Source organism: Juglans regia, chromosome 13, assembly GCF_001411555.2.
Source record: "Juglans regia cultivar Chandler chromosome 13, Walnut 2.0, whole genome shotgun sequence".
Lineage (NCBI taxonomy): Eukaryota > Viridiplantae > Streptophyta > Magnoliopsida > Fagales > Juglandaceae > Juglans > Juglans regia.
The window spans coordinates 34554189-34570089 of NC_049913.1; the positions used below are offsets into that span (position 1 = coordinate 34554189).

The 15901-nt window shown below is 36.4% G+C and overlaps 1 protein-coding gene across 1 annotated transcript; it reads left to right on the top strand.

Annotated features, from left to right (window-relative positions):
- The first annotated feature begins 10229 nt into the window (after nucleotides 1-10229).
- Nucleotides 10230-12857, top strand: LOC108988354 (caffeic acid 3-O-methyltransferase-like). The gene is made up of 4 exons (XM_018961597.2): nucleotides 10230-10799; nucleotides 11156-11466; nucleotides 11783-11847; nucleotides 12297-12857. The coding sequence occupies exons 1-4, from the start codon at nucleotides 10366-10368 to the stop codon at nucleotides 12603-12605; spliced, it is 1119 nt and encodes a 372-aa protein (XP_018817142.1). The 5' UTR covers nucleotides 10230-10365; the 3' UTR covers nucleotides 12606-12857.
- Nucleotides 12858-15901: the final 3044 nt, after the last annotated feature.

The following is a 15901-nucleotide window of genomic DNA, read 5'->3' on the forward strand; positions in this document are numbered from 1 at the left end:
TGCAATGATCAGAAGCTCTGATTTTATGTGAACTTTTTCACCTTTTCGGACAAAGTTTCCTTGATGCATGTCCGGTTTTTCTCAGCTAGCTATCAAGCGAGCTACGTACCATGCAAGTCGAGTTGAAAAGAGAGACTATGACCGAAAATTCCTCAATATAGACTATAACGAACATACACGCACAATAGCTGTGCACAAACAAACTTCCTGAAAATGCAAAATGATGTAAATTAATATAAAAGAAATTGAATATGTATACATATCCGTGCCCATAGATATTTAATTAGCACACTATATATTTTGACATTTATGATATATAGATAGATATTCCTAAAAGCTGCCTCTGATCTCAAGTACTCCATATAGATAGATATTCAGGTAATTTCAATCTTGCAGATAGATATATAGGAAAAAAGAAAATTGATATAATTCTCATCAATATTGAATCGTGCAGTACTTCTCTAATATACCTATTACTATAATTTGTATAACCATTTCCCCTTACCCAAACATAAGAGAAAAAAATTAAGAAAATAAGAAATGTCATCATGTCTATTAAATTAAATGTCTCTAAAAATTAATGAGTTAAAATACTAACATGATGTATAAGCATTGTTGATTATATTTTTTCAGGGCAATATTTTGCAAACAAATCCGTTTATATAGTTTAAACCTCCATTAATATTCAACAAATTAAATGTAACTAACTTAGAGAAAATCTTAAGAACTGAGTAGTTCCAAGGGAAAATATTAGAGTTGTGTTAAATGGAAAATGAGCATATTTTTTTTAAGATCTCATTAAGAATAGAGGACTGCCAAAAGGATGTTATAGTGAACTACAACACAGGGATTGCAATACTGTGATTGAAAGTCATGACTGATAATGATGCACTATACCTAACTATATATGTCATGACGCCACCCAGAACTTTTCACCGGCCCGCTCGTCCTCTGCCAGGTTACTGGGTGTGTGTGTTGTTTTTTTTTTTTTTCAAAGAGGACTGTACTTCAATTTTATTGATAACCCTCACTTATGACAGAGAAAAATCGTGGTTACAACCAGAAGTCTGGAGTTTACAAATATTAAGGAAAGACCAAAACCCAGGCCTAAAAAATACCTAGACACCAAACCAAAAACAAGTCAAATACCTTGGGGTTACAAATATTCAAAAAGACTCAAAACCAGGTATAAAAAAACACCATAAACAAACCAAACACTATACAATATACCCAAAAACTAGAATAAGTCAACCAAGAAAACCAGATAAACATTAAAACATGTAAGGCAAACAAAGCCAGGCCCTTTAACAAACTAAATAAAACCTAAGCGGATCGAATAATAGGAAGACCTAGTCTTTATATACTCAAAGAGCCCCTACGACGAGACGGAATATCCATAGAAGACCACCATAGGCTGTTGCTTCCCTCCGCTCCCATCCTTGACAGGAAATTTGCTGAAGCATTCCCCACTCTTAAAATATGAAATACTCGGATCGGGACCCCCTTGATAATATCCATGACTTCATCCCAATAGTCCTTTAGATACCAGTTTTCACATCTCTGTTCCTTTACCCACTTGACCACCAACAAAGAATCTAACTCCACATCAAGATGCAACACCCATATTTTTAACAATTCGAAGACCATGTAACAAACCCATCGGTTCAGCATAGTTATTAGTGCCTGTGCCAATGGCAACCGAGAAAGCCATCTATAACAGTCCATTACTTGAAACTTTGTCTAGCTTAAGTACTAAAGCTTCTTTCATGCATTTCTCAAGACTGCCAGATTTCCTAGATTCTATACGATTACGTTTCTCTTCAAGCATCTTGATCTTTTTGTAAAGCTCTAAGATTTCTCCATTGAGTTTGACAGTTGCATCAACCACTTTTCTTTGTAACTTTACTACCAAAGTGAGCATGTGCGACCCTCCGCAAGCGATTGAAGGCAAATTCAACTCTGAATCCAGCAAATCTCAAGATTTCCAAGCTTCCCCACCAGTTGAGAAGCAAGTAATCGGTGATCTGTACTACATGGTGGTTTCTCATGCTATGTATGCTCTCACATAACATATTAAACAAGTAAAGTTTCACCCTTGGACTTAAGGTAGAGTCGACACAAATATCCTTGTGTTTGGACAGCAAATCCTTCAATATAGGGGCCAACTTCCGAGTAACCATATAATCTCCAACATTGACAACCTCTTCTTTAAAAGCCAACAAATAGGGAAACTTGTCATCTGAAATACTATCCTTAATCTTTTGTCTGGATAATCTACAAGAAGCCTTTTGCCACATTGATCAAGAAACCTTATGAATTTTGCATAACCCTTATCAGAAGACTCTAAAACTTCATCATTTAAAACTTCATCATAGTCATAACATAATATGTTTTGATCATCAGCACTAGGTGTTACCATTGCTCCAACCTTCAAAACATTGTACAACTCATTTCTCTCTTCTTCACTAAAAGATTTTAAAATGTCACACAAGGTTATAGCTTGTACATTTTTCTTTTGTGCCATCTCTTTTACTGTGTCAACGGTCCTGATAACCTTACCAAACCTTCCAAAACGATCCCTCAACTCTACGTCTCCATACTCTCCATTTAGTGATGCTATTACCTAGAAACCAAATAGATCAGATCAAGTCAAGATTATGAACCAATTATAAAATGGGAAATGATACGATATATGCCGCCGCCTAAGTCTCCTCCCTCACTTTGACCGTTCATCATATATGTATTTTTTTTAATGGTTAAGAAAGTGATTGGTAGTGAATTGATGTATTTTTTAAAAAATATTTAAAGATGGTTAAAAACATTTGAAAGAAAAAGGAAAAAAAATAAAAAAGTACAAATGCACTAAGCTCAATGGTACATGTTGGACAGTATAGCAGTACCACCCTTATTAAATTATGTCCTTTCAGTGCTCCTTTTTTTAATTTGGAGATTGGAATACCAAAAGGACTAGAGAATTAACTTCCTTCACTACAGAATGAAAAATGTTATATATCAAGACTACAAATAGGGATGATACTCACATGGTGTGGGTCGGGATGGACCCTTCCCCGCCCTGCACCATACTGGGTAAGGGTTTTCAACCTCACCCCCTGCTTCTGGGTGGTGGGGGCGAGGCCTCCCGCCTTGGTGCCAGGGGGTGGGACTGAAACCACACCGCACCCAAGCCACACGATCCATTATATATAAATATAAAAAGAATTTAAATTCATTAGAATTGTATTTTGTATTGCCTTGGCCTCCTAGACTAGCCTTTATATTGGAGGTCAAGGCAATATAATAGTCGTACTTAAACAATGTGAGACTTAATATTGCTTAAATATGACTATTGTACTACTTTGACCTCCTATATAAAAGTTGGCCTAGGTAGACAATACAATTTAGTAACTTGAATACAATTTTAAGTTTTCAATAAATTGTATACATCTATATACAATATATTTATTTAATAAATATTTATATAAATATTTAAAATTTAATTTTTTATATATAGGGGAGGCGGAGAGGGGGCGGGACAGGACGGGACGAGGCCCCGCTGGGGTCACCTCCACTCCCCCGGGGCCTTGCTGGGTATTCTCCTTCGAGGCGGGGGCCCTTGAGGGCATGGACGGTGTGGGATAGCCCACTCATGTAGGGGTGGGGTCGACGATAGTGAGGTAGCGGGGGTGAGCTCCGCTGCCCATCCCTACTACAAAATCATCTTGGAAATGTACTACAATATTCATTTTGCCCTTAATGTTGACTTTCGTTAATACTTTTGGTCTTAGTCAAAAAATTAATGTAACTTGAAAAAAAAGAATCCTAGCTAGTAATTTATAATTCTCTAGTAATTTATAATTCTAACATTTATTTCTTTTAAAAATAAAATTTTCATCTCAGTTAATGATACTGAAAAAATAAGAATATTCTTTATCGATCGGCATACCTCCGGCTTGACGCATTCTAAATCTGCAACAAATTGGCATTCTGTGCATTGATAATTGAGTGATAGTGGTTGATCTCTTATTTCTTCACAAGCATCACAATAAAATTCATCGTCGTTCACATCTTCATATTCAGCAAGACCATGCGTAAGGACGAGGGGATCTATATTGCATTCATGTTTAATTTTATATGGTAATGGACCGCATCTGAGATCAAAGTCAAACTCGCAATACAAGCAACTGAACCCGTATGATTCACAGCTAGACTTGCAAGCAGTGCACTTCATGAACTGATCATCATCGATATTGTCCTTGAATTGTAGGATATGACTATGGCCGTCGTATATTACGGCATTCCTTGCGAAACTGCATTCTACGTGCAAACAAAAGCGCAGTCATCACACTCGTATATGCTTCCATAGTCAAGATTTAAATGCTTGCGACACGCATTACAATCTTCAAAACGGAGACTCTGTTTGAGTGTGAGACGATGGTATGGGTGAAATGGATGGTACATCTCCAATGGAACCTGAAGGCAGGATTTGTGGATGAAAGCTTTCTTACAGAAAGATCTGTCACAAGCATAGGTAGGATCTGTGCAGGCTTCCCCACATACATTGCAATAGACTTGGCGACCTTCCGTGATCTTAAAGAGTGACAATGGATGTCCGTGGTGGACATTACAAATCTGTTCTTCACCATTTTGATCAGATTCCGTAGTGGGCAACAGAGCGCAATCGATATCCATTCGGAAATCGCAACGCTTACAGCCATAGTAGAAGGGCCCACTAACCCAGAATTTTTTACAAGCTCTGCATGTAAAAGGGTCATTTGGGTTAGTGTAAAGAGTGAGAGGACATGGGTGAAAGAAGTGTTGGATCTTTCGCTGCAACTTCAGTGCAAAACACGATGGATGGGTAAAACATTTACATTTTAAGCAACCATAGGACCTTGGATCTGAGCAGTATTTTCCACAAACGCAGCATGTAACGTGATTTTTAGGAATATTTTCAAAGCATACCAATGAATGGTGGTGGCGAAAATGTGCACCAAGTTGCTCGTCCCTTTCTTCAATGGCTGGCCTCATAAAAGCGCAATTAACATCAAGGCTAACATTGCACTCGTCGCAGTGAAAGCGGAAGCCAGTTTTGTAATTTGCACAAACATTACATCGAAATAGCTTATCTGTCTGTAGAGTAAGAGGGTGTGGGTGAAGAGAGTAATCCTCGTGTTTTCGCGGCAGCTTTGCGCAAGATTCGTGCAGCCGGAACACACACCGGATGCAACTATACGTAGGTCCGACGCAGGCTTATTCGCATGCTTGCTTGCGTACGTCGTGGTGCATTTTCTCTTCTCTTTGTCGTCAAAGTTCGGTCTGCCCACGCTTTGTGATTCCCCTTCAGTTTGGCCTTTCCTTGATGTGAAGCTGTTAGCATTTAAGTTTCCCTTAAATTGCTCTATCATGAGACAGATCCTTGTTGAAATGCGTTATTATCCCACGTTGTTCGTCCTTTTGTTTCAGGTGATTTCCATATTCTTCGTGGAATTTGAGGAGGATATCAATTTTATTTAATTTGATGTATTTTGATGCTTTGTGTTTTTTTTTTTTTTTTAATGTATTTTAAGGTAAAGGTTTTTTTTTTAAATAAATAAAAATGAAGCTGATTCGATGGATTTAATATATTGATTAGAAAAGAAGATTAAAGAAATAAATAATAAATAATATTTTATTATCATTGAGAGAAGAAATGGTGTTTATTTTGAATAGATTAACTAATATGCAAATAGTGGTATTTTTAGTAAAAGATTGTCTCAACCAAAGCTAATCCTCTAACAGGTCCAATATTAACAAAAAGTAAACTCATTCCAGTGTCTCAACGTTTATAGAGCAATTGAAATGTTTTTTTTTTTTTTTGGCCTAATACGAACTCAAAATGCTTTGGTTAGATCAAATTTTAGATATGATCAGTACATTCTGTAAGCAGTCATGCCACAACCACCAAGGGCACGAGGATGGTCACCGATAAGGCTAAAATATAGCCTTTTTATTTTTCATACATTTTTTTATACTCTTAAACTTTTTTTAAAAAATTAAAATATTTAAAAATACTTCCTTAACAATTAAATAAAAACTAAATAAAACATCAATCGATAACTTTTGTAGTACTGCTACATCGACATTTTCCTTCCATAAAATATGACCATTAAAAATATTAGTAAAAAAAAAGGATAGTTAACTTTCAGAGATATACATTTGTCTATTAGAGCATTCTCATTCAGTGCCCTAAATTTCTGTTATCTCTAAAATTTGGAGAAAAATTTTGGGGGAAGCTGAAAAACTCCCTCCCATCCCATTCTCTAAATTAGAGATTTCATTTAGGGGAGCTAATATGGGGAACCACTGTACATTCCCAATTGCCTATCCCCTTCATTTCATGTTATTGGTCCTATGTGTTCCTCTCTCTCCACTCTCGATTGCCCTCTTTCGTGGAGGCCCTCTCTCGCACCGTTTGCCACCATTGACGGTGGTTTCTCTTCATCGACGAATATATGTAAGTTATCTCTTCTCTCTCACATATTCTCTCTTCTTCTCTCCATGACTGGACTCTGGATCCTCTCTTGCACAAATCGAACACACGTAGCCTCTCTCCCATGGCTGAATCTAGTACATTTTCGAGTTTAAATATTATTATATTTGTCACTTTAGCCACTGAAATTAGAGAACCCTAGATTTAAATTAGTGCTATAGGATTTGAATATTCATGGATCTGTGACACATATTCACGGCAACTTTCATGCATGTATCTGCCATGGTTTTCATATGTGTTACCTTTTCGACTTCTTGGTTGTATGTATCTCGATCTGCTTGGCCACCGAAATTCAAGAACCATGCATTTTATTTGTGCTCTAGGGTTTGAATGGATAATGGATCTGTGTATCATTCAAGGTGCACTCAATGCATTTTATCTGCCATGGGTGAATTTGAGACATTGCTCTTATATGTTTGAGGAAATTGTTTGTTCATTGAGTAAATTTGAGCAATTTCGAGTATTTTTTGCCTGTTGGCTTTTTGTATGATTCGTGTCACACTGAAATCTGAATATGCCAAGGTTGAATGTTAGACTTTTGCTCAGTTTGGACTTATTGTATTTGGGCACTTAATACTATTGTTGTCTACGTAAATTTGGGCATCTATGTTTGGTTTTGGATAATTGGTTTTTGTTCTTCTTCTTACACCTCACTTTGATTGGCTTTGTTTGGGTTGGCTTTCTTTAGCTTCAGTTATCATCCAACTAGTTATCTTGTTCAGAAAATGGAGATATATAAGTTAATGGAACTTCTTGAGTTTAAAGAATTTTGATTAACTTGTCAAAAAAACTGGGAATGAGTTCATTTTTTCCTGTTCTTTCCTTCACCCGATTTTGTTATTAATTTAATACAGGACACACTGAAATCCAAATTTGCCATGGTTGAATGTTATAGAATTGCTAGTTTGGACTTATTGGTTGTATGTATTTGGGCACTCAAAATGGAAGCTTTGGATTAAAAATTTTGCAGCTCTAATTTGGATTTGGATAGTTGGTTTTTTTTCTTCTTCTTATACCTCACTTTAATTGGCTTTGAATGTGTTGGTTTTGTTTAGCTTCAGTTATTACTTTGGTTTACTCATCTTGTTCAGAAAATGGAAATAAATAAGTTAATGGAACAGATTGAGTTTAAAGGATTTTGATTAACTTGTCAAAAAAACATCGACTGAGTTCATTTTGAACTGTTCTTTCCTTCAACCGATTTTCATATAATTCTGAATATTCTTTCATGATTTGAATCATTAGTCTCTTTGTGTATCTTTGGACTTGTGCTCTAATGTATATGCCATGGCTGAATCTGAGACATTGCACCAATTGGTTTGTAAAATTGTTTGTTCTTTGAGCAAATTATATCTATGTTATTGTGGTATTTCGTTGGTTGTATGCATGTTTGATCTTTATATGATTCAAGGCATACTGAAATCTAAATCTGCCATTGTTGAATGTTGTAGAATTGCACAGTTTGGACTTGTTGGTTGCATGTGTTTGTTGGTTTGAGCAAATTGATATTACCTTGCTATTAATTGATTTGGTGGTATCTTTGCTATTGTTCTCATGGACTGAGCTGCTGTTGGTTTGAATAACCTAGTTTGGACTAAATGAGCTACTTTCTAATTTTTTATTTTATGTTCTTATTCATTTTGTATGTTGCTTAGTATTGGATTTTCCTTCTATAACCCATTGGTTGTGAATTGTTCTGTTCTATCGGGATCTTTGCAGTGTTTGGTACTGAAGAATAATTATTTCTCATAGGGGCTGCATGTCTACTGTTAGGCTGTGATAATGGTGTTAGTGGGGGTTAATTCATAAGTGTTAGTGGGGCCCTATCAATATGGCAGAGTAATCCTCACCAAGATGGTCATATTGTAGTTTGTGATAGTTTTCACAAAAGACGAATGGGGTTTGGGTAAGGTTTTGTAGCTATTTGATGTTGGGCTTCTGTCTCACACATGATGTAAATTCTGTTAACCATTCTGAGCTACATTTAAAACTCACAAGTGTTTAGTGAAGCGGATGTAAATGCTCTTATTTTCTATTTTGCAAATTGATTTTGTTATTGGATTTGAGATTTATATCCCCTCGGCTGTAATGATGAGAAAATCCTTGTGGGGACATTTGGCACTTTGGCACACACCTCCATGGCATGGTAACCCAGATGGCCAATAAATAGTGGGAACCAGTTGTTGCAACTATGCAAGGGAGGGTGCCAAGTGTGGTCATATATTACCATATGATTCCTAAGCCGGCTACGAAAATCACTTGCAAATATTGTTTTTAATTGTTTAACATGTGTACCACATTTATATGTCTACAACTTTTTAAAGATAGATTCATAAGAGCATAGAAATATGTTCTTCACTAGCCTCTGGACTTAACAGCCTAAAATTGACTACATTTATGGTGGTCAATGTGAACAATCTCCTATGACTTTGGATGACTCTCCACTCTCACCCCAAGTAGAGCCTCCCTCTCAAAGAAAATTAGTCAGGGGTGCAAACTTCACCCCTAAAGACAACAAGTTACTTGTCTCTGCATGGCTGAATAGTAGTATTGATGTTATCTAGGGAACGAACAAAAAACATGCCCAACTTTAGAAAACAATTAGTCAATACTTCAATGAGTATAAAGAAAGTATATCTCTCGAAATAAATTCGAGGGATATACTTGATTTTCTGCGAAATAATTGCTAAAAAGACGCTCGTGCCCTTGAATATGTTCACGCCAAATAAACTTACGTCGTTGGCGATTGCTACGATGCCTCAATAACTCTTTATCAGCTTCAGCATTAGGAACAACATCCAACTCATCTTCAGAGAACAAATATGTTTGCAATTTGCGAAAAAAGAAACAATCCATTTGATGAAGGGAGTTGGAGATGAGGGGGGAATGTTGAATTTCAGTTCTTATATCAAATGAGACTTGAGTTTATGAAAATGTGAATGCAAGTATAATGCGTATTTATAGAGGAAAAAGTTACCGCTAGGCGCTACATATAGACAAAAAATGTTACCGTTGGAGAAAAGATAAAAAAAATTACTGTTAGAGAAATAACAAAGTATGTTATAGTTGGAGAAATGACAAAAAAATTTATCATCAATATGCGGATAGGTATTACTGTTAGAGAAACTGAAAAAAGTATTACCCTTATATGAAAATGAAAAAAAATGTTACAATTAGACAAATGCAAATCAAATATTACTCAAGTATATGCGAACAAAATCATATTAAAAAATATCAGCGTGTTGGAAAATGTACATATTAAAATAAATTATTATTTTTAATACCGATGTTGGATTGAAAAATAATACTGTATTCGGGGAAAAAATCCTATAAGTATTTATAAAATTATTAAAATATGATATTTAAAAAGAAAAAGAGAATAAGATAAAAGAGTTAGTGGTTATAAATGGAAATGGAAGTGAGAGAAAAAAAAATAAAGAAAGAATAGAATAATATTATTTTAATAAAATAGAAGAATGATAAAAAATGAGATGTATATTTTTGAAGATGAATAAAATTTAAGATAAAATTATAAGGAGTATCATTTTTAATTAAAATTTAGAAAAAAATATTTAGAGAAAAATTTAGAGAAAGAATGCTCTTAGATTATAAAATTAGACCGCAGAAAAAGTAAGCGATAATTAAATACCGTTAAATTAAATAATAAAATATGACAGTTGGTTGGTAACATCTGTCTCCTAAAAGAGGTCTATAAAATTCTGACCTTTCTTCGCTGCAGAAAGCACGACACTCCAAAGTTCCAAACTCTCTCTAAAGGAACTTATCCCTCTGCTTTTCTGATTCTCGGATTCACACTCACTTCCTTTGCACAAGTCATGAGTTTATCCGAGAACAACAACGCGATCCGGATAGCCCAACAACAAGAACTTAATGAAGAAGAAGAAGCGGGCAAACTGGCCGTCCGGTTAGCGAATGGAGTGATACTTCCGATGGTTCTGAAGTCTGCCCTCGAGCTCAACCTCATCGACATAATCTCAGATGCCGGCATCGGCGTGTTCCTCTCACCTTCTGAGATCGCGGCTCGGCTACCCACCAAGAATCCGGACACGCCTGTTCTGCTGGACCGGATGCTACGGCTCTTGGCGAGCTATTCCATACTCAAGTACTCCCTCCGGACCCGAGAGGACGGAGAGATCGAGAGACTGTATGGTGTGGCACCCATTTGCAAGTTCCTTGTTAAGAATCCTCATGGGGGCTCTGTTGCTCCTCTTTTCCTGTTGCACCATGACAAGGTCTTCATGGAGAGTTGGTAATGATCGCTGAAACAATGTTTGATGATTTTTTTGTTGTTTTAATTGAGCACGTTAGAGTAATAGTTACCCCTTCAGGTATGGATTAAGCTCTTGGATAATACTAAAAATGGAAATGATTTGACTTGCTATCAGATCCTAATGGTTAGTTGTTTATTTATTCTAAAAATGGGCTTATAAAATCAATATTCAAATTGGAATGTTCACGTGTTTCGATCTGGACTCTGGATGTAGTCTTCACCAGTATACTTGACAATACTGCTCAGTGGAATAACATTGAATTTTTTAGGATTTTTAATGTCTGTTGTGTTTAATTTATTAGGCTTTTAAATTTTAAAGGACATCTTTTAATCAGGTACCACATGAATGATGCTATACTAGACGGCGGGATTCCTTTCAACAGAGCCTACGGAATGACAGCATTTGAATACCCAGGAACGGATGAAAGGTTCAATCGGGTATTCAACCAAGCAATGTCAAACCACACTAACTTGATCATGAAGAAGATACTCGATGTGTACAAAGGGTTTGAAGGCCTCAAAGTGTTGGTTGATGTTGGTGGTGGAGTTGGAGTTACCCTGAACAGAATCACTTCCAAATATCCTCAGATCAAGGGCATCAATTTTGATCTGCCTCATGTTTTAACTGATGCACCTTCTTATCCAGGTACTAATTTTAGTTCTTTCTCTGGTTTAAGAGTCTCATGACACAATTAAGATGTATATATAAATAAGCATTAAGTTCTCTGTTGATGTGTCTGGCTATCCTATGACTTTATCTGTCTTCGTAATATCATTATCTCAAATATGATGGTTATCCCATTACTCAATTTTCTGCCAAACAGCCTTGATGGCCCTTTATTTTTCACTTCTCAACCAGTTCTAAATGCAACTTCCGGTTGGATCAGATTGTTGCTGCTCACAACCAGCATTGTTGAGACAAGATTAAGTATAACTTATTCATAGAGCGTTTGATGGTGTAGGTGTGGATCATGTTGGGGGAGATATGTTTGATAGTGTTCCATGTGGAGATGCTATTTTCATGAAGGTAAGTCCCTGTGATGCTGCTAGCCCTTTTGCTTGGTTTATAGATTTTATTCTGTCACATAACCATCTCGCTAACGTTGTACAGACTAATAGTAATTTCAAAGACCAACATTACTTTAGGATAATAGGATCGATATGGATGATAAACATATGTTATATTGTACAAAACGTCTCAACCCAAACCACCTCTGGGATTCTCCCCAGATGGCTCTTTCTCGGTTGTCATATTGATGTTGTATTCTGAGGAAACATAAACACAATTATTTAGGACCTTTGGCATTATTGCATGCGCGGTAGACTGGTAACCAGGTGCAGGTTACTGTCGCCAGCCTTTGCAGTTTTTTGTCATGGTCTGCAAAGTGAGAGAGGCTAATCTATATATTATGTCATTTCTTCATTTGATTATTTAGTAGTTCTATTTATTAGTTGTCGAAACATTGAAACTTGCAGTGGATACTCCATGATTGGAGTGATGAGCATTGCTTAAGACTTCTCAAAAACTGCTGGAAAGCACTTCCCAAATCTGGAAAAGTGATCATTGTGGAATCAATTCTTCCTGTGGCTCCTGAGAGTAAGGTTTCATCAAATATTGTCTTTGAGCAAGATTTGTTTATGTTAGCTCAAAACCCTGGAGGAAAAGAGAGGACCCAAAAAGAGTTCGAGGCATTAGCTTTAAAATCTGGGTTTTCTGGCTGTGAGGTCATATGCTGTGCTTACAACAGCTGGGTTATGGAGTTCCACAAGAGAGCAGATCCTTAAGTTGCTGGAGTAACTATAATAATATCCAACATCTTTGGTTTGTATGAATAAGTTTGTGGTTTCTCTTGTCAATTGTGTTTGACTTTCCAACATCTGGGAAGTCAAGATTGTATCATAGATATATGATCCAGTTGTAAGTGATGTTGGTTTGTCACTTGTAGTTGCTGCTGTTTTAGTTGGTTGAGTTTTGCTATGTACAAGCAAGTTTGTGTACCAATCTGGGTATTAATGTTGTTGCATTCATATTCGAAATTCAAATTAGCATTGTTTTTAATAAAATCTACTTTCTGACCAATCATATTGAATGAGTGCGCGTATTAGTGCGCAAAATCGTTTACAATTAGATTTTTCCTAGTTTGGGAGCACAATTGAACTGACTCCAGGAGGTCTGTAGGTGCAATGATCTGTTGTAAAAGCAAAATCTAGCGTCACACTTCAAGATGCAAAAAATGGGTCTTAAAAAGGATCTTACATGAACATTGTCATCAGATAGGGAAAAAACTAAGGGTTTTTATTTATTATTTATTTATTTATTAATAATATAATTTTCATCTAATTTATTATCATTGACCATATAAAATATTTTTTTATTGAATTTGTTACATAATCCATATTAATAAGTTACTTAATTTAATTTAATATTTTAAATAATTTTTTTATTAATTATTTAAAAAAATAAAAAAAATAGACCGGACCGACTGGACCGGACCGGTCCGGTCCCTTTGGGTGTTCGGTCTGGTCCGGTCCGGAAAAATGATGGTCCATCGCCGGACTGGACTGGACTGGACTGTTTGCAGCCCTAGTTTTATAAATGTGACCTTCTCCTTCACTTACATTCATACCTAAATACATTGTTGTACGCAAACCTACAAAACAATCACATTGTCATTTTCATCCATATCTTTCTACGCATGCTCACTGTTGAGTTTCTCAAAGGCTTCATTCAAGAATCTCTACCAATACATACACACCCAGACATAAACATAAAGAAAACAAAGATGCTAAATAATCTCTATAGTTCATTGAAAGGTATAAAACCCATCATTGAGTACTCTCTCTCACGTATGAAAAACACATAAAGTGAGTTTTGAAACGAAAAGTTCAGTGATTGATGTCATGGAAAATATAGAAAGTTGGGCTTTGTAAAAGAAGTATAGAATGCTTAGTTTTGAAAAAAAAAATGTGGCGTAAGGTTACTTAAAGCAAGCTGTGAGGGCGATCGAGAGAGTGATATGTTATTTTCATTCTTTGGTAGCTGAACGATTTCCTTTGTTTTCCCTTTGAACAACATCGCTTTTTCTCTTGAGAAAATTTCAGAGATTTTCTGGAAAAGTTGAGGCTAAACACAATTACAATTATCCAAGAAAAACTGCGTTCTTTGTTTATGTGGAATATTGGTTCTTTTTTTTTTTCTTTTTAATCTGTGTCTGATTATCTCTCAAAATCCCTCTTTAATCCGATCTATTTACCAATTACACATGCACCATCGGTTTTCATCAACGATCTCTTGCCGAAATTGATTAAAATCCACAAACTACAAACTAAATTCTAAAAGAACAAAAACAAATTTCTGAATCCAGCAGAGCTATTGAATCTCCAAAGTAATTGTTTTTTTCACAAAGAAAGAAGTCTGAATAGTAGAAAGAAGTCCGGATGGTTCCAAAGTGGGTGCACTCAGAGACAGAGAAGTTGGTATCAATCCAAACAGAGCAGAGCAAAGACAGAGTCAGATACAAATACCAGTACACCATGCCAAAGGTTTTCAAATGTTATATTAAAATAATACAGAGTATCAAAACAGAATCATTTACACACACTGACAACAAAAGCCAGAACATTTTTCTAAATAAATGCACAATTTTCCATATTCTCAATATCGCTCCCTTTTTCAGATTTCAGAAAAACACATGATAGAATTTAGCTCATGTCTACACAATGCATGTCAGAATATATTTTCCTTTTTCACATTGATTTGATGAATAATGCAGATAAGCGACCGAGGTTGATCTTTGTTTTCACAAGTTCCCATCATATCACAAAATATGCAAGTTTTCATAAAATCAACCTTAGTCTTATTAACTTGTATAAAACCTAGCATAGGAACCTCGCTTACCTGAACAACTTAGCTTTTCAAAATTTTTCTCGAAAATATCGAGTCGAATATAAATCGTCACTTATAAAAATAATAACATAATTTTCGTAAGTTTTTAATCAATCACGGATTTTGATATTTAATCCTAAACTTCTAAAATAACCTATTTTAATATCTCAAAACTTAAAACCCTCGTAATCCCAAAATATATCATCACTTCCTAAAAATCACCAATATTCACCATGATCAACGTCAAACTCAAAACATCAATATTTAAATACGAAACAGCCAACAAATTTCATAGCATAAACCAATCTCACACAAACAACTCCATCATCCAATCCAATCGACCCCCCTTACTCCTCGGACTCAGTCCGGCACAACCAACAAATTCACAGTAAATATGAATTAGCGCAGAAATACATTTAAATCTCAAAAGTTGTTTGAAAAAAATACTTACAATGCTATCATATAATTTTTGAAATGGAGGTGCTAGAAGCGGCAACGCAGCAACAAAACAGTGCCAAATGCACTGTGGCTGTGGGTCTCAAAAACTCACTTTTGAACGGGTGCAAACGAAGACCCGAGATTGATATGGTAGGGCTTAGGGATGTCGGTGAAGCTAGTGGGTGGTGATGGTTGGCAGTGGGTGGCGGCGTAGAGGGCGGTCGAAAGCTAAAATACCCAAAACGGAAATGTTGATGGTGGGGCTTCACCGGTGACAGATCGGAGGTGGGGTTGGGTCCATTGGGTTGCTAGGAGGTCGAAGATGATGTGGTGAGAAGATGGTGGCCGGAGGTGGCGCGACGGCGGCGCAAGGAGTGCCGCGGCTTGGTGATGCGCGTGGGAGCTAACGGCAGCGCGGTTGGGGCTGAGATTACAGGGGGGTGGTCGCCGGTGGCTGGGGAGGACAGTAGGCCGGGCGGTGTCGCGCACGGCGGCGCAAGGAGGCGGGGCTAGGTGGATGAAGGAACGGACGGAGAGAGGGAGGGGGAGAGTCGTGCGTGCGAGAAGAGGCCAAGGAAGAAAAGAAGAAAGAAATAAAGGAAAAGAAGAAAAAGAAGAAAAAGAAAAGAGGAAAGAGAAAATATAGGGAAAGAAATGAGATCTAATCCCCACATCTTGGGTCACAAAAATGATCCAACAGAAACGATTTCAAAACAACAAGTAAAATAAAATAATTCAAACATAGTGATTAAAATGA